Source organism: Cydia amplana, chromosome 26, assembly GCF_948474715.1.
Source record: "Cydia amplana chromosome 26, ilCydAmpl1.1, whole genome shotgun sequence".
Taxonomy (NCBI): domain Eukaryota; kingdom Metazoa; phylum Arthropoda; class Insecta; order Lepidoptera; family Tortricidae; genus Cydia; species Cydia amplana.
In genome coordinates, this window is record NC_086094.1 from 4373716 (window position 1) to 4390353 (window position 16638).

The 16638-nt window shown below is 43.4% G+C and overlaps 1 protein-coding gene across 3 annotated transcripts in view; it reads right to left on the bottom strand.

The window, feature by feature from the left end:
• LOC134660230 (translational regulator orb2) overlaps positions 1-16638 on the bottom strand; it is a 109650-nt gene that overhangs the window by 1028 nt on the left and 91984 nt on the right. For all 3 annotated transcript variants that reach the window (XM_063515970.1, XM_063515972.1, XM_063515971.1), the window contains 7 exons: positions 12792-12911; positions 11733-11861; positions 4538-4650; positions 2908-3118; positions 2369-2454; positions 1682-1783; positions 311-415 (listed from right to left, as the gene is read on the bottom strand). In XM_063515970.1, the coding sequence (XP_063372040.1) occupies positions 311-415; positions 1682-1783; positions 2369-2454; positions 2908-3118; positions 4538-4650; positions 11733-11861; positions 12792-12911 (866 nt within the window). The remainder of the gene's footprint in view (positions 1-310; positions 416-1681; positions 1784-2368; positions 2455-2907; positions 3119-4537; positions 4651-11732; positions 11862-12791; positions 12912-16638) is intronic.

Sequence of the window (16638 nt, forward strand, 5' to 3'; positions counted from 1 at the left end):
CCAGACCTCCTACCTACGAGTATATCTTTTCGGCGCTGTCTGTATGTATCTGTCTAATGTAGTGTGTAGTTACCTGGAGACAGGTGACATAGGCGCAGCTGAGTTCCGGACCCCCCACACACATCTCTGTGCTGTGCCTGTAACTATCATGACTATCTGTCTGTAAATGTAGTGTGTGGTTACCTGGAGGCGGGTGACGCTGGCGCAGCTGAGCCCGGGTCTCTTACCTACATCTTCTCGGCGCTGTGTCTACAGACACAGGTAACCTACAGGTAACTGTAACTATCTGTGTAATGTAGTGTGTGGTTACCTGGAGGCAGGTGACGTTGGCGCAGAAGAAGGGCGCGAACTTGGAGCCGCAGCGTGCGCCGGCGCACTCGTCGCACATCTGGTCGTCCAGCACGTACGGCTTCACCTGCACACAACGGCTAATTAATGGCTAGTTCACTACGAACAACTACTGAAACTTGACACCTGACAACGGCTAATTAATGGCTAGTTCACGACGAACAACTACTGAAACTTGACACCAGACAACGGCTAATTAATGGCTAGTTCACGACGAACAACTACTGAAACTAGACACCTGACAACGGCTAATTAATGGCTAGTTCGCGACGAACAACTACTGAAATTTAACACTTTCACTGGACAGTGAAGGTGTATGGGGAAGGTTGTATGGGGACCCATACAAAATGATATGTCAAAGTCACAAGTCCAAGTGTCAAAGTCATTTGAAGTTGTGAATGTGAATCCATAGTGGAAAACCGGACTTCTGAATAAATAGCTTCATGATCCCACATTGAGGGCACCTGGACAGGGAACGTGTTAACCCTCAGCTGCCCTCAGGTAAGAGTAGGAACTGAAGACTGTCCCCTTTATTACTAGTCTCAAAGTCCGAAGGTGACAGGAAATCTCCATAAACTAAATGCCATCAGCATTATTTTAGACACGGTGAGAGAACTACAGCACTGCTAGAATTTAAGTAGTAAGGTTATATGTGATTAGTATTGTAGTGAAGGTTTAGACTTCTACAGAAGTAGGTACCTTAAAGCTTGAGAAACGTTGTGCAACAGTCTCAATTGCTTCAAGCACAACAGTTGGAATACTAGTGACTTAGGTTTTAGTTAATAAAGGACGTTGCGTACAGCGTCACAGTCTATTATGAATATTGCTATCTTATCATACTTATCATTATCAACATCACTGGAGACTGGAACTGGAGAATGGTACTGGATACTAGAACTGGATACTGGAACTGGATACTGGAACTGGATACTTGAACTGGAGACTGAAACTGGAGACTGAAATTGGAGACTGAAACTGGAGACTCGAACTGGAACTGGAGACTGGAACTGGAAACTGGAACTGGAGACTGGAACTGGAGACTGGAACTGGAAACGGAAACTGGAAACGGAAACTGGAAACGGAAACTGGAAACGGAAACTGGAAACGGAAACTAGAAACGGAAACTGGAAACGGAAACTGGAAACGGACTCTGGAAACGGACTCTGGAAACGGACTCTGGAAACGGAAACGGAAACGTAATCGGAAACTGGAGACGGAAACTGGAAACGGAAACTGATAACGAAAACTGGAAACGGAAACTGGACACTGGAACTGGAGACTGGAACTAAAGACGGACTGGAGACTGGAACTGGGGACTGGAGTGGGTACATACCTCGACCCGCTTGTCGATGTCTCCGTGTTGCAGCTGCACGAAGCGCGCAGAGATGGCCGCGATGTACGACTGCTGGTTGGAGAACGCCACGCGGCCCGCACCCTATAACAACACAGTTTTATACATGTACCTACCTAAATCGTATAGACTATAGGTACTCGTGTATATAGATGGCAGCACCAACGCTATATCGTGTAATTCGTAAAGGAGATCAGCACCCCTAGCACAGCATGATTGGCGCGACAGTATCTCACGGCGAGTTAGACTATCCGTCTTTATCCATGTTAATAAAAAAGGGACGGGTAGTCTATCTCGCCGCGAGATACTGTCGCGTCAACCATGTGCAAGCACGTACTGCTCTCCCTTAGAGTTGGTCAAACACGCCTAGTCTTAACAATATGGCATATAGTCGCGAAATTGGGCTCCGTTCCGTCGTGGCGAAGTGGCCTAGGGGTTCATAGCGTTAAGGGGCCCACTGATTAACAGTCCGCCGGACGATATCGGCCTGTCAGTTAGAACAAAAGTTGACAGTTCCTAACAACTGACAGGCCGATATCGTCCGGCGGACTGGTAATCAGTGGGCACCTTTAGGCGCGACAGCTGAAGACGGCGCTCGAATCCAGCCTTCACCACCAGAGGAATATATCCTGTGTTTCTAATCTTCTACATTATCTACTGTAGACGTACCTTCGGGTATTTGAGTTCAGGGTCGGTGTCGATGCCGGCGTAGCAGACGCCGCCGTACAGCCGGTCCATAATCATGGCCAGTTCGGCTGCAATAAACAAGTCAGCGTTTATAAAATGGTCATTCATAACCAAAGGTAACATTTCCCCTAGACTACCTACCCAGAATTGCATTTCAAAGTTACAAGTTTTAAGGTCTTGGGAATGCAATTAATTGCACTGAGGCTAGCATGCACTGGTCTCAATACAGAACGGCTTGGAAAGCACTGGTGAAGTGTGTTCACATTCGTCACGTCCGTCAGCCATGAGGATACGACAAGCAAGAGAGGGAAAAGCAATTCCAGAAAAAATCCAGAAGACAGAAGGTGTAGAAAATCAAAATCGTGATTAAGGTAGGCAGTGCCATGGAGGCGCCCAGCAATAAGCCTGCGTCACGGGCGGATTAGGACCGGTTTGTCGCAGATGATGGACGATGACACGAAATAATACACTTTGTGATTCAAGGCTATAAGATCATCGAAGACAAAGACAGACAGACTTACCGGCTTTAAGCGGGCGAGGCACGCCTCCAACAAAGACTGTCTTCCTAGGATCCAGCGGCATAGAGGCATCCAGAACGAAGTCTGCGTCGGCGAGCCGCCACGGGCGGATTTGGACTGGCTTGTCGCGGATGGTGGGCGACGACACGCAGAGGTACAGCTTGTCGTCGTCTGTGATGCAAGCCTCCATCAGCGCTGCGACCGAGCTCTCGTCCTGGAAACGATAAATAGAATCATTGAAGGCGGAATATATGGTTAACACGTTCGCTACACGTTCGTGAAGGTATTAACAACTTTGATGAGGCACTGAGTGGGAATGAGAACTATGCATAGTACCTACTCCTACCTCTCACAGCTAAACTGTGGAATGAGCCGCGCCCGCGGTATTTCCGGACCGATACGACCTTAAATAAAAGTACGTACTGCCATAGTAGGCCGGCAATGCATTCCAAACCCCCATCTCCACTGAAACGTTTTTAGGGTTCCGTAGCCAAATGGCAAAAAACGGAACCCTTATAGATTCGTCATGTCTGTCTGTCTGTCCGTCTGTCTGTCCGTCCGTATGTCACAGCCACTTTTCTCCGAAACTATAAGAACTATACTGTTGAAACTTGGTAAGTAGATGTATTCTGTGAACCGCATTAAGATTTTCACACAAAAATAGAAAAAAAACAATAAATTTTCGGGGTTCCCCATACTTTGAACTGAAACTCAAAAATTTTTTTTTCATCATGTCCATACGTGTGGGGTATCTATGGATAGGTCTTCAAAAATGATATTGAGGTTTCTAATATCATTTTTTTCTAAACTGAATAGTTTGCGCGAGAGACACTTCCAAAGTGGTAAAATGTGTGTCCCCCCCCTGTAACTTCTAAAATAAGAGAATGATAAAACTAAAAAAAATATATGATGTACATTACTATGTAAACTTCCACCGAAAATTGGTTTGAACGAGATCTAGTAAGTAGTTTTTTTTAATACGTCATAAATCGCCTAAATACGGAACCCTTCATGGGCGAGTCCGACTCGCACTTGGCCGCTTTTTTTGCACTCTCAGAATCTACGATCTCTGGAATCTTATAAGACACACGGAGAACACCATCTATTTTTCAGGGTGTCCGCTAGCTGGCGCGGGTGCCATTGTAAAAGTACGTACTGCCATAGTAGGCCGCCAATGCATTGCAAACCCCCATCTGCACTGTCACGTTTTTTGCACTGTCATAATTTCGAGGATCTACGAACTCTGGAAGTTCTACTGAGGTCTTCGCTCACAGATAGAGCTTATGACCTTATAAAACATGGAGGACACATCTATTTTTCAGGATGTCCGCTAGCTGGCGCGGGAGCCATTGTAGGTAAAATCCGCCGCACACGTCCGCGTCGTCCGCGTCAGTTACGCTGCGTCTTACGCGGCGCGGCGCGGCGGGCCCAAGGCGTTCGCGTTCGCAACGAGATCGCCAACGTAGGGACACTTCTTTCATACCTATATGAAAGGATTGATTTACCCTGCGCCGCATCACTTCGCTTCGCGTTCGCGTGTTGTTCGCCTACGTAGTACGCTGCGTTAGCGTTGCTCCGTGCCCCCACGCCAGCTAGCAGACGCCCTCATAAGGGCTACATAGTAAAAACTAACCTGGAACAGTAGAAACGCGTAGCCCTTTGGTGGGAAGTAGCTCTTGCTCTCGGCCTTGTGCGGCCAGTCCACCACCAGCGGTCCGAACCGCCGGAATGAGGAGGTGATCTCATCTGGAACACGAAGATGGCAGGTCAGGTACGTGCAGTATAAAGTCGTTGACCGAGCGTTAGACAAGGTCTCCGTTGACCCCCTCTGTACAGAAACTTGTTTGCAGAGGGGCATCTTTACAAGCCATACGTTCCAAAAACATATTTATATGACCTTAGAATCAGTGTCTTAAGGGCGTGTAAATATATTTTTGGAACGTTGTTATTGTTAGGTATGCCTTATTGAACATATAGGCCCTCTTACTAAGTCATTTTTTTTTATTCTAAAATTTTATGAAGTAGAATTACATTCAGCGTCTACGCTAAGCATTTGATGATTACAAATATACGTTGATTGACGTTGATAATTTGACTTATAATATCGGTCAATTATCTAAAATCTAAATGTACCGGTTTAATCGTCGAGGCGTTTTATAATTGACGCGCTTAGTTTTATCGAATATTACAAACTCTATATGCCGGGTATCAGTGATTGTTATTTTGGGGACCAATCAATGGGCGTTCTACCCTATTACTACACCATTAGTAGGTACCCCAAGATTCGGCCGCGGTTGCAGTTCGGTTGCCTGGCAACGCTGGTGCAAACAAATCAAAACCTAGCAAGTACCTAGCAATCGGCTGTGAAACGCGCAAATACTTGTTTACAAATTTATAGGCTGACTAAGCATTAGCATGCATTTTCAAAGCAGCAGAGAAAAAAAGTTACCTTGGTTTATACGAGGGGCGTTCAAAATATTCTCGGTATTGATATCTTACAACCTCTTCTAAAATTTCTTTCGTTACTGGCCGCTAAGGTTTATTCATTGACATTAAAAAAAAGTATAATTCGAACCGAGATGTTCTTTTGTTTTTCTGCAATTGCTGAACAAACATGAACATCATGTGGGAATTGACAATGTTAACTAAATTAGAACATCGATGCGTGATAAAATTCTTGACAAAACAGGGTACAAATCAAAAAACCATAAAAGAGGAAATGGATTGTGTTTACCGTGAGTCTGCTCCTTCTTTATCTACCATTCAAAAGTGGTCAAGCGAGTTTAAACGTGGAAGGGAGAGTGTTGAAGACGACCCTAGACCTGGCCGGCCTGTAGTAGCTACTTCACAAGAAAATATTGATAAAGTGGAAAAACTTATATTGGAAGATGGTCGAGTGAAGGTAAAATCTATAGCACAAGTAACCAATCTCTCTATTGGTACCATACATGATATTATATTGACCTGTGCGGTGAAAATCCTGATGAGGTGCTGCAAAGAATAGTTACTGGAGATGAAACCTGGGTTCATCATTATGACCCAGAGAGTAAACAAGAGTCCATACAGTGGCACATTAAGGGTTCAGCTTATCCCAAGAAGTTCAAGGTCATCCCTTCAGCTGGCAAGGTCATGGCCACGATATTTTGGGATTGTGAAGGAGTATTACTGATCGATTATAAAGAAAAAGGTGTAAATATCACAGGACAGTACTACGCTAACATTCTACGTCAATTAAAGGATGCAATCAAAGAAAAGAGGCGAGGAAAGTTAACCAAAGGTGTTATGCTTCTGCATGACAACGCCCCCGTCCATACTGCTCATATTGCCAAGGCAGCTATTGTTGAATGTGGGTTTGAAACTGTTACTCACCCACCGTATAGTCCGGACTTAGCCCCCAGCGACTTCTTTTTGTTCCCCAATCTTAAAAAGGATCTGCGTGGAAATAAATTTTCCGATGATGAAGCATTGAAGGCGGCAGTGGAGGAGCATTTTTACACCAAAGATAAAAAATATTTTTATGCAGGATTAAAAAAAATAATTGATCGATCTTTTAAGTGTATGAACATAGGGGGGGAGTATATTGAAAAATAAAAATATCAAACTTTTCGTACTTGTTTGTTTTCATTCTCATACCGAGAATATTTTGAACACCCCTCGTAGTTCGTTTTTTTAGCATTAGAAACAAGGTATTGTGTGTGTAAGGTTGATTGTGTCTTAATTGAAAAACACATTTTAAAAATAAGTTACGGTAAATATGTAACAATTATGAATCTAATACGATCTTTTATAGTCTTCTGCTTTCAATTAAAAGACATGTCAAAATCGCTTACCTTCTTCCAAGTTCTTTCTAATGCTAAAAAAAACGAACTATTAAAAAATTAACAGGATTTTTGTCCAAAACATACAAATTAGGTACTATTATGTTTTAGTAGGTACAGCCAGAGTACAGCCACCTGCAATAATACGTTACTCTTTGAAGGCCGCAAAAATATGTGACACCAACTTCTAGAAATATGATCGTGGCAGATATTTTTGCGGCCTTCGTTGTGTGGCAGATATTTTTGCGGCCTTCGTTGTGTAACATATTATTGCAGGTGACTGTACCTGAGATCGTGTAGGTATCTGTCTCAGAATTTTAAGAATGTCGTAAGTACCTAACATAACAAAGATAATAAACAAGATAATCTAATTTTCTGCAGTTTGCGTGAAATAAAGGTATAATACCTAGGTACTCGCCCTATTTTACTCAGGTACCTTCTTATTTAGGACTCCTTAACCTACTTCGCTCTAACAAGTCAATAATGTCATTAACTCGGATCATGTTTTACTTAAGTAGGTAATCGTCTCAGGCTAAGTACCTACGGAGTAGAATGAGCTTTTTAAAGGGTGAATTGGGCTCCTAAGTGTAAGGCCTGAGCAGGCCTGAGTGGACGCTCGAATTGGGAGTGCAGCGAGGCGGGGCGTGCGGCGTGCATGTTAAACAAATGCAAGCGTATAGGAGCGGCCTTAGTGCACGCTTCTCAAATTACTTGTGAGCCCGACGCCACGCTACACGCCCCGCCGAATGCTCCGCTTCGAGCGTCCACTCAGGCCTTACACTAAAGGGGTATGTCACACAGATATAACTGCTACCCTACCGTTAATAAGTGGCACGGTGCTAACAATTGTGTTATCAGATAAATACAGCCTCACTTATCAGACTTGACCCTTGACCCACTTTCTATTGTCGATAAAAATTAACACTACTCATTGAAACAACCTCAAAATATCAGTTTTAACAAACGAAAATACGTACATTGAAGTGATTGAAGCATTTAAGGCCTGTGCACACTGGCTGAGTGTGCGTGACGTGCACTGTTGGATGTTGGAGCCGCACACGTCACGCAAGCGGTATGCCGTCTCTCATAAGGATCTGTATACTACAACGCCGCACGTGCACGTCACGCACACGCAGCCGGTGTGCACAGGCCTTTAATAGGTAATATTTTTTGAGGTCTTGAGAGTATTGGTAACATGACAAAATGAGGCAAAAGTACCATTTGTTAACCGACATAAGAAAAGAGGTTCCACCAATTCTCCGAGTCTTTTATTTATAATACACCCTCCATCCTGATGCTCATAAAACTACAAAGTATCCTTGAACAAGCTTGACCGAATCGAGCAAAAACATCAAGCTTCGTCGAGTAAAAAAACCGGCCAAGTGCGAGTCGGACTCGCGCACGGAGGGTTCCGCACCATCAACAAAAAAATAGAGCAAAACAAGCAAAAAACGGTCACCCATCCAAGTACTGACCCCGCCCGACGTTGCTTAACTTCGGTCAAAAATCACGTTTGTTGTATGGGAGCCCCACTTAAATCTTTATTTTATTCTGTTTTTAGTATTTGTTGTTATAGCGGCAACAGATATACATCATCTGTGAAAATTTCAACTGTCTATCACGGTTCGTGAGATACAGCCTGGTGACAGACGGACGGGCGGACGGACAGCGGAGTCTTAGTAATAGGGTCCCGTTTTTACCCTTTGGGTACGGAACCCTAAAAACATGGCATTACTTGCAGATGTAACATTACGCGCAGAAAGTTACAACTTGGAATAAGTGTTGGTCAAGACTCGAGTCGCCGAGTCCTCTGTTTTAAGACTTGACTCAGTTTTTTCTAACTCTAGTCGAAACTTGAGTTCATGCGTCAGAACAGTTAGAGATCCTGAGACTTTTGTAGAAACTTAAATCCTTTTTAGAGAGCTCTCAAATGTCTTCACATATAATTTTGGGCCTTGCAATAACGCCCCTATCTTTACTGCATGTTAATTTAGATAAAACCTTCAAAATCATTGACAGAGTTTTTAAATTCAAAGGCTCGAGTAAAGGACTCGACTCGGAAGTTTCTTCAGCGTTAAACGAGTAGTCTTCAAGTTTCGACTCAACTCAAAAGATTCCAGTTTACCAACACTACAATTTAAGTTTCCTGCTTTCCCCGCGATCGTCACAGTATCGATTACGCCCAGCGCTGGACTGACCCCATTCGGCACAATGGCACAATGCCGCGGCGGACAATGCTGTGACTCTACAAAGCGGGTGTCAAAATGTCTTCTGGGGTAAAGGGTAGGTATCGATTGACTGGAGGGCCCTGGGTTCGTGTGGGATGTTTTTGAACTATTTAAACCTTTGACGGATTTCAGGATTTAGATTCATTTCAGTTGTGGACGTGAAGATCTATGGGAACGCAGAATTTCTCTCCTCTAATACCAATTTTTAGTGTTCCGCAGGTACAAAACTTTGTTCACGGAACACTAATCGGATCACTTTGGTCTTGCAAATCGGTTAAATGTGTTTTTATTAACACGCTTTTATTAGGTCGACCTGTATGTAACCACTCAGTTGCTTTTGGATTTCAGAAATGGTAGCGTAAATTGCTTCCCCGTTTTATGCAAATGTCCGCGCGATGCAGTGTTTTATTGAAAAATTAATTACTTGGCGTCTAATGAACCATTTGCTATGATTTTTTTACACAGAATAGTTAATAAAACAATGAATCTGATTCCGTTGCTTAATGTATGGGTAATTATAATAAAAATAATTATAAAAAATGCGTAAACTTGACACACTAAAAAAGTCGAAACCTTCAAGCAGACATGTATTTTTAAAAAAAAAACTAAAGCGATAACACCTATTTTTTAGCATCGTAAAAAAAAGTAGATCCGTTCTTCTTTTATTTAGTACCAAATACCATATAAGTGTTTATTAAAAATCCTTAAATAAACATCATTTCATTTTTCGACACGTCACGCAAGAAATACGCAGGACGGATCGAAATGTTTCGTTGATTCGTGATGTATTTTTGAATGGTTAAAGAGACTCAAGTACGGAAATATAGTTCTAATAAGAACAAGTAACTAATAATCTTTAATTAGAATAGTCACATTTTGCAATTATCGCATTCATTACGATTTTACAAGTGTAAATAACAAGAAAGTATTACGTACCACCGTAGTTTCGGGTTCTTTTGCCGATAAAAACAACACAATACCACATTTTCACTATAAATTTTTCACATCATTAATCACAGAATGTTAGAACAAAACCATATTACACAAAAGAAAACTGCTAAATACGGAATTACACTAATTTAAACGTAAATAAACAAAGCCGGTATAAAAACACGTGATCGAGCGCCGGTAGGACTGGCCGCCATGTTGAAATAATGGCCGCCGCTGGTGACTAGGGTCGGGGCACACACAGCGCGTTCGGCACAGGTAGGTTCAGCATTCGAAAAAGTATGCAGACATTATTTTCACTCACCGTCATATTCTTATCTACGTTATTTAAGGTACTTTTCCTTCATGTGACATAGTCTGGGGACACCCTGTATATGACCATGCACTAATAAAAGATATACCAATAACCATGTGCAAATAATGTCAGGTTTCCCCAAAACACAATCTTAGTAGTTGAAACATTAGTAGGAACACATAACAAGAATGTACCACACGGGCACGCAAAGCGTCTAGTGTGCCTCATGCCTTACGACGTCCGAGCGAGACGTTCGCTAAATTGCTTTTGGTAGCTAGAGTTACCAGCCGCCCGGCACATACTTACAATTGTTTCTTTCGCTAATCCTGTATAACATATCACAGGTTTAAATGATTTTATGATTATAAATGAAACTTAATATTTAGACTATTTAAATAACAATATTTTATTTGAAAAATATGACTTATTCTTCAAAATCTTATCTTATTTCAATCGCAAGTAACCGAAAAAAATCACCGTTTAACTACTTTGAAGTGAGATAGTAATTCATAATTCTACATTAGAACTGAAATATACATTCTATCTGTTAGTTAGATAAATACATAATCGTTTGGTATAACATTTAGATAGTAAAAGAGTAATTAAAAATACTTACGGCATTTTTAAAACACTGACCACTTTTCCGCAACTTCACTTTCGCACAACTTTGAAACCGACAGCTGTTTTAAATATTTTTATTTTATCATGTTGGCCATATGTTGGCAATTTTTTTTTTCTGTATTGCGATGTTACTTGTCTATGCTCGGAACATAGTTTAAACCGCTTCCAAGCCGCCAGTTACAGATAAAAAATCAAAAATCGTACAATGGTCGTCTGGTAGCTCTGGCTACCAGAAGCAATTTGTAGGTGTTCAAAGTTGGTAGCTCTAGTTACCAGAAGCAACTGAGTGGGTAACTAACATGTAATGGAATCTTGCAAGTTAAATTTGATTCACTTCCCGGTTTCCGATTGAGCTGAAATTTTGCATACATATGTAAGTCGGGTGACAATGCAATATTATGGTACCATCGAGCTGATCTGATGATGGAGACAGGAGGTGGCCATAGGAACTCTGTGATGAAACAACGCAACCTAATTGTGTTAGGGGTTTTTAGAATTGTCTCGATGAGTATTAGTTGTCTGTCGTAAGAAAAGTACAGTCAGCGATAAAAGCGTGTACCAAAAATTCAATTTTTGCCAAAAACTTATTTTAAAACTTCTTCAACTTCTTCGCCAGGAAAGTTACGCGATCATGTTATCGACGAATGCAATAGTAAATAAATAAGCAATGTATAAATTTCCTGAAATTCCAATAGGAACAGCAAAAATATTTTGTTCTTCAATCTATCTTCGAGCGCCACGCCTATCGTGCGCGGCGCGTCATCCTGAACCTCGTCGGTATGCAGGAAGGTTGATATTGGGTTGTAGCCGCGCGCGTCAGTTGACGTCTTTGACGGCCTTAAAAGGCCCTGTATTTGCGAGCCCTGCGCCTGACACCGACAGTAAGGAAAGGACAGTACGACACTACTCTTCACTCACCCTCATCGATGTCGGGCGGCAGGCCGCCGACGAACACCTTGCGGCTGAAGCGCTCGCCGTGCTCGGAGCCCGCCGACACCGGCGACGAGCGCGCCGGAGACCCCAACGCCGACACGCACATCGAAAGACCTGGAACAAATGGTCAAGTCATTAGTAAAAAGTGAAACAAGGTTTATCGGCCTGCCATGTACAGTGAAAGTCATAAACGTTCATGCTAAAGGCTAAAGCAAACACGATCTTAATGTGACATTGATTGCCAGGCAAAAGAGCAGTATGGCGCTAGGCCGCACGGTCCGATTGCAGAAAACAGAGCACCACTTTCTCTAGCTGCAGTGGCTAGGGCTAGATTAGATATCACTGGCGGCGCTGAGTCGCGACACGACATCCTGTGCCTAGTCGGAGGGCATGGTGGGCCTCCTGAACTCGCTACGGGGGCTAATACACACTCACCGGCAGCGCTGAGTCGCGACACGACGTCCTGCGCCTGGTTGGAGGGAGCTTCGCACTCGCTGCGGGGGCTAGGGCTAGTACACTCACCGGCGGCGCTGAGTCGCGACACGACGTCCTGCGCCTGGTCGGAGGGAGCTTCGCACTCGCTGCGGGGGCCAGGGCTAGTACACTCACCGGCGGCGCTGAGTCGCGACACGACGTCCTGCGCCTGGTCGGAGGGAGCTTCGCACTCGCTGCGGGGGCCAGGGCTAGTACACTCACCGGCGGCGCTGAGTCGCGACACGACGTCCTGCGCCTGGTCGGAGGGAGCTTCGCACTCGCTGCGGGGGCCAGGGCTAGTACACTCACCGGCGGCGCTGAGTCGCGACACGACGTCCTGCGCCTGGTCGGAGGGAGCTTCGCACTCGCTGCGGGGGCCAGGGCTAGTACACTCACCGGCGGCGCTGAGTCGCGACACGACGTCCTGCGCCTGGTCGGAGGGAGCTTCGCACTCGCTGCGGGGGCTAGGGCTAGTACACTCACCGGCGGCGCTGAGTCGCGACACGACGTCCTGCGCCTGGTCGGAGGGAGCTTCGCACTCGCTGCGGGGGCCAGGGCTAGTACACTCACCGGCGGCGCTGAGTCGCGACACGACGTCCTGCGCCTGGTCGGAGGGCACCGAGGGCGAGCCAGCGGCCCCGCCGCTCGCTAGCGCCGCGTCCTCCACGCCGGGGAAAAACGGCGACTTGCCTGGAACAACAGAAAAGTTACGTTTCTACGTTTTCGACATCATGATTGTCTAAAAAAAGCTTTATGCTGTAAAAAATGGGAATACACAAGCCTTGATAGATTTTAACTTGGCCTCGAATGTATATCTATCGTCACCATGGCATCACAAAGACCGAGTGACGTGGAAAGATGGGGGCGTATCTATCTATTCCAGTCTAAAGACGGCTAAACAATGTTCACAGTTGTCAAGACTCAAGACGTACCTACTTGACACATACAAATTTACTGTTTCCTATGAGTACGGTAAGAAAATTATTTCTACATTTTCTCTCTGCCCATACAACAGAGCGATGTAATTTCGTTAAATTTTAAGCTGTAAACTTCTAGCATATTTAAGCAGTACCTATTCTCGTGGCGTGAGAATCGAAAACAACTTGGATCATTCTGGTTCTCAATAATAGATTTAAAGTGCCAATACGTAACACAAAAGTTACACGTTTTGCGTAGTAACGCAGTCATGTGAATGGGTGGGTGAGATTGGACTTAAAATACTACTTGCAGAGCCAGAGAGTCTGCCCCAAAACGTAATTTTAGCAACAATTGAAAGATTCCGACAAATCTTTCAAGCGATTTGTTTAAACAAAAATAAATCCAACGTAAATGGATGACATAAGACTCATCAGCGCGCGAGTCAATGACTTTGGACTGAAAAATAGTAAACTATTTGGCTCCAGGCCAAGACAGGAGCGTCTAGTTGACAGACTTCAAAGAAGCAAACACAATGAAGTTTGGAGTCGAGCGAGCTATTTTTCGTAAAGCGAAGAGTAGAATATCCATATTTTTCTTCCAATCAAATCAACAATAGGTACCACCTGCAATAATATGTTACACAACGATGGCCACAAAAATATCTGACATGATCTTATTTGTGGCTCTACTATATTAAGAGCGTGTCAAATATTTTTGCGGCCTTCGAAGAGTAACATTATTTATTGCAGGTGACCGTACTATATTAAAGTGATAATCGATAGGTAATTTGACGATTTCTAGGAGACTGACATTATTCGATTTCTAGGAGACTGACATTATTTGAGGAGTGTTTTTAAAAAGGGCTTTTTTTTGTATGGTGTTGCCCTTTTGAATAGACACTCCTCATTTCAAATAGGTACGTGCGTTCTGGAAGTATTTCTTAGGGATTACAATGATACTAGTAGAATAGGTTGATTTCCGAAAGGTTGGAAATCAGCTTCCGAAGCTTCCGAAGGTGCGTTTAATAGGAGATGAGAATTGTTTGACAGTTCAGTTAAAATCCCGCGCCATCTCTATACGTAAATTCATTACCGTTTAACACTTACATATATTTCGAAGTTTAGTGTCAAATGAGATTCCAATAGACTATTGCTACTAAATAAATAGCCAAGATAATTTGAATGGACTCAAATAAATACCTAGGCTTGTTTTGCTGAACAAATCATGTGAACGCGGCGGCCTCCGCGGCCGCTAACAGCGCTAATCAGTAGGTATGGACCAAGGTCGGCCATTGCAAACGTGGTGACACGGATTGCGCGCAGCGCAGGTGTGTGCGCAAACGTTTTGCAGTGCTGCTATATAGGTAAATTACGTTGCGCTACGGTATTTTGCGAAAATGCGTGTTCTGACTCAAAGAATTGCTCAAATGTTAACTGGAAGAGATCCTCGAAAGGGATAAGTTCGCCTTTGGACAAATGATGTGTGTGTTTTCATGTTTTATGTTTCTTTCTGTACAATAAAGTGTTTTACTACTACTACCTACTAGTACTACTGCTATGACTAGTGTAGTAGTTTTGAGGGTTATGAAGACTAAATATGTATTACGTTTCAGTTTTCAAAGACTGCTCTAAGAATTTAAAGTATAGATGGCGCTAGCATAGTTTTCTCCTGTGAATCCTACCAATAGTGTCAAATCTTTTTTTTTAATTTTAGGACATGGACGCAAATTTCATTGAAACCGGGGAACCAATGCAAGGCTAGCGCCATCTATAAAACCCCACTGTACTGTAAACAAACCTTGAAATAAAACAATAAAGAATACTTTAGTTTCTCTGACGTTTGACCAGGGAAAGTCTAGTACATGCAGTCAGCACCAAAAGTTGCTAAGCGGGCAAGGTGTTCAAGCGGCAAGATCATTTTGAACACCTGGTCCGCTTAGCAACTTCTGCTGCTGACTGTACCTAGTAACCAGTAACAAAATTTCACTATTATAGTATAAAACAAAGTCGCTTGCCGCTGTCTGTCTGTCCCTATGTACCTATAGAGAGCTTAGATCTTTAAAACTACGCAACGGATTTTGATGCGGTTTTTTATAATAGATAGAGTGATTCAAAAGAAAGGTTTATGTATAATTTGTTAACCCGTGCGAAGCCGGGGCGGGTCGCTATTAGTATTTGAATATATTTAAAAGTTTTGATCCCGGAAGCGCAGAGTTCACTCCGCCATTCGAACCCGTGACCCCGCGGTTATCGCCCCCCGAATCCAGAGGGCTCCGGTTTTATGGGTGCTTTCCTGTCAGCGGTGCCTAGACCCCAACTACATTCTAGACGATTATGTTCCGGATTGGCTGCATTCCTCACTGTCAATATATCTACGAAATAACAATGCATATGCCACCTATAAAATTAACCTAAGCTCTATAAAGTACCTACTCAATGTAGATACGCACGAGTAAAAATACTAATGCGGCCTTTCCACTGAGGCGGAGATGTGGGGTCATGAGAGGAAACGTGCGATGAGAGGAAAATTAATGATAATCTATTGTTTGTTCTCCACACGTCTCGGAGCATCTTCGCTCAAATCTTCCTCAGTGGAAAGGCAGCCTTATGCTAAAGGTGTATTCGGGGTAGCTACAAAATATCTGAATCATGGAATCAATCATTATTGTCAGATTAATTCCGAAATCACCCAAAATTTCATCTCTTCACGCTTAAACCGCTTGACAGATTAAATTAAATCTGATATAGAGATACCTAATTTGAGTCTCACCAAGGAAATAATCTTTTAAAGGGGAGGGGCGAAAGGGGGTTATAATTCACTATGAAAGTACTACCTAATTCTACGCAGACGCAGTCGCGGGCAGAAGATAGTAAGGAATAAGAATACCTATTTACAAAGTTTAACCCATAAAATCGCGACATTACGGTGTGCTATCGATCCCCGTGAGATCGGACACGTGCCGAGGCATTTCCATCCTTGAAATGGCACAATTCTAGTTATTTATGTAGACCAAAACACGTGCTCATTGTTTACTTAGTAATGTCATTGAGAGCGTATGTAGGTTTCCCGTATTTCAGTGGCTTTGTCATACTCACGCTTCGTTACTACATAGTATAAAACAAAGTCGCTTCCCGCTGTCTGTCCCTATGTATGCTTAGATCTTTAAAACTACACAACGGATTATGATGCGGTTTTTTTTAATAGATAGAGTGACTCAAGAGGAAGGTTTATGTATAATTTGTTAACATAAGTTTCGAATAACTCATTGGTGCGAGCCGGGGTTTGAACCCGCGACCTCCGGATTGCAAGTCGCACGCTCTTACCGCTAGGCCACCAGTAATTTTAGTATTTCAGATACTTATAAAGACAAGGTTTCGGCCACCGAATAGGCTAGGAGGCCGCTACTGGTTTAAACAATAAGATTCAACAGAATTAAGGCCCGTTTTTTGTCACTTGAACGCATGGCCGCCTAGACCGTCAAGGTTCGATGACTTAACCA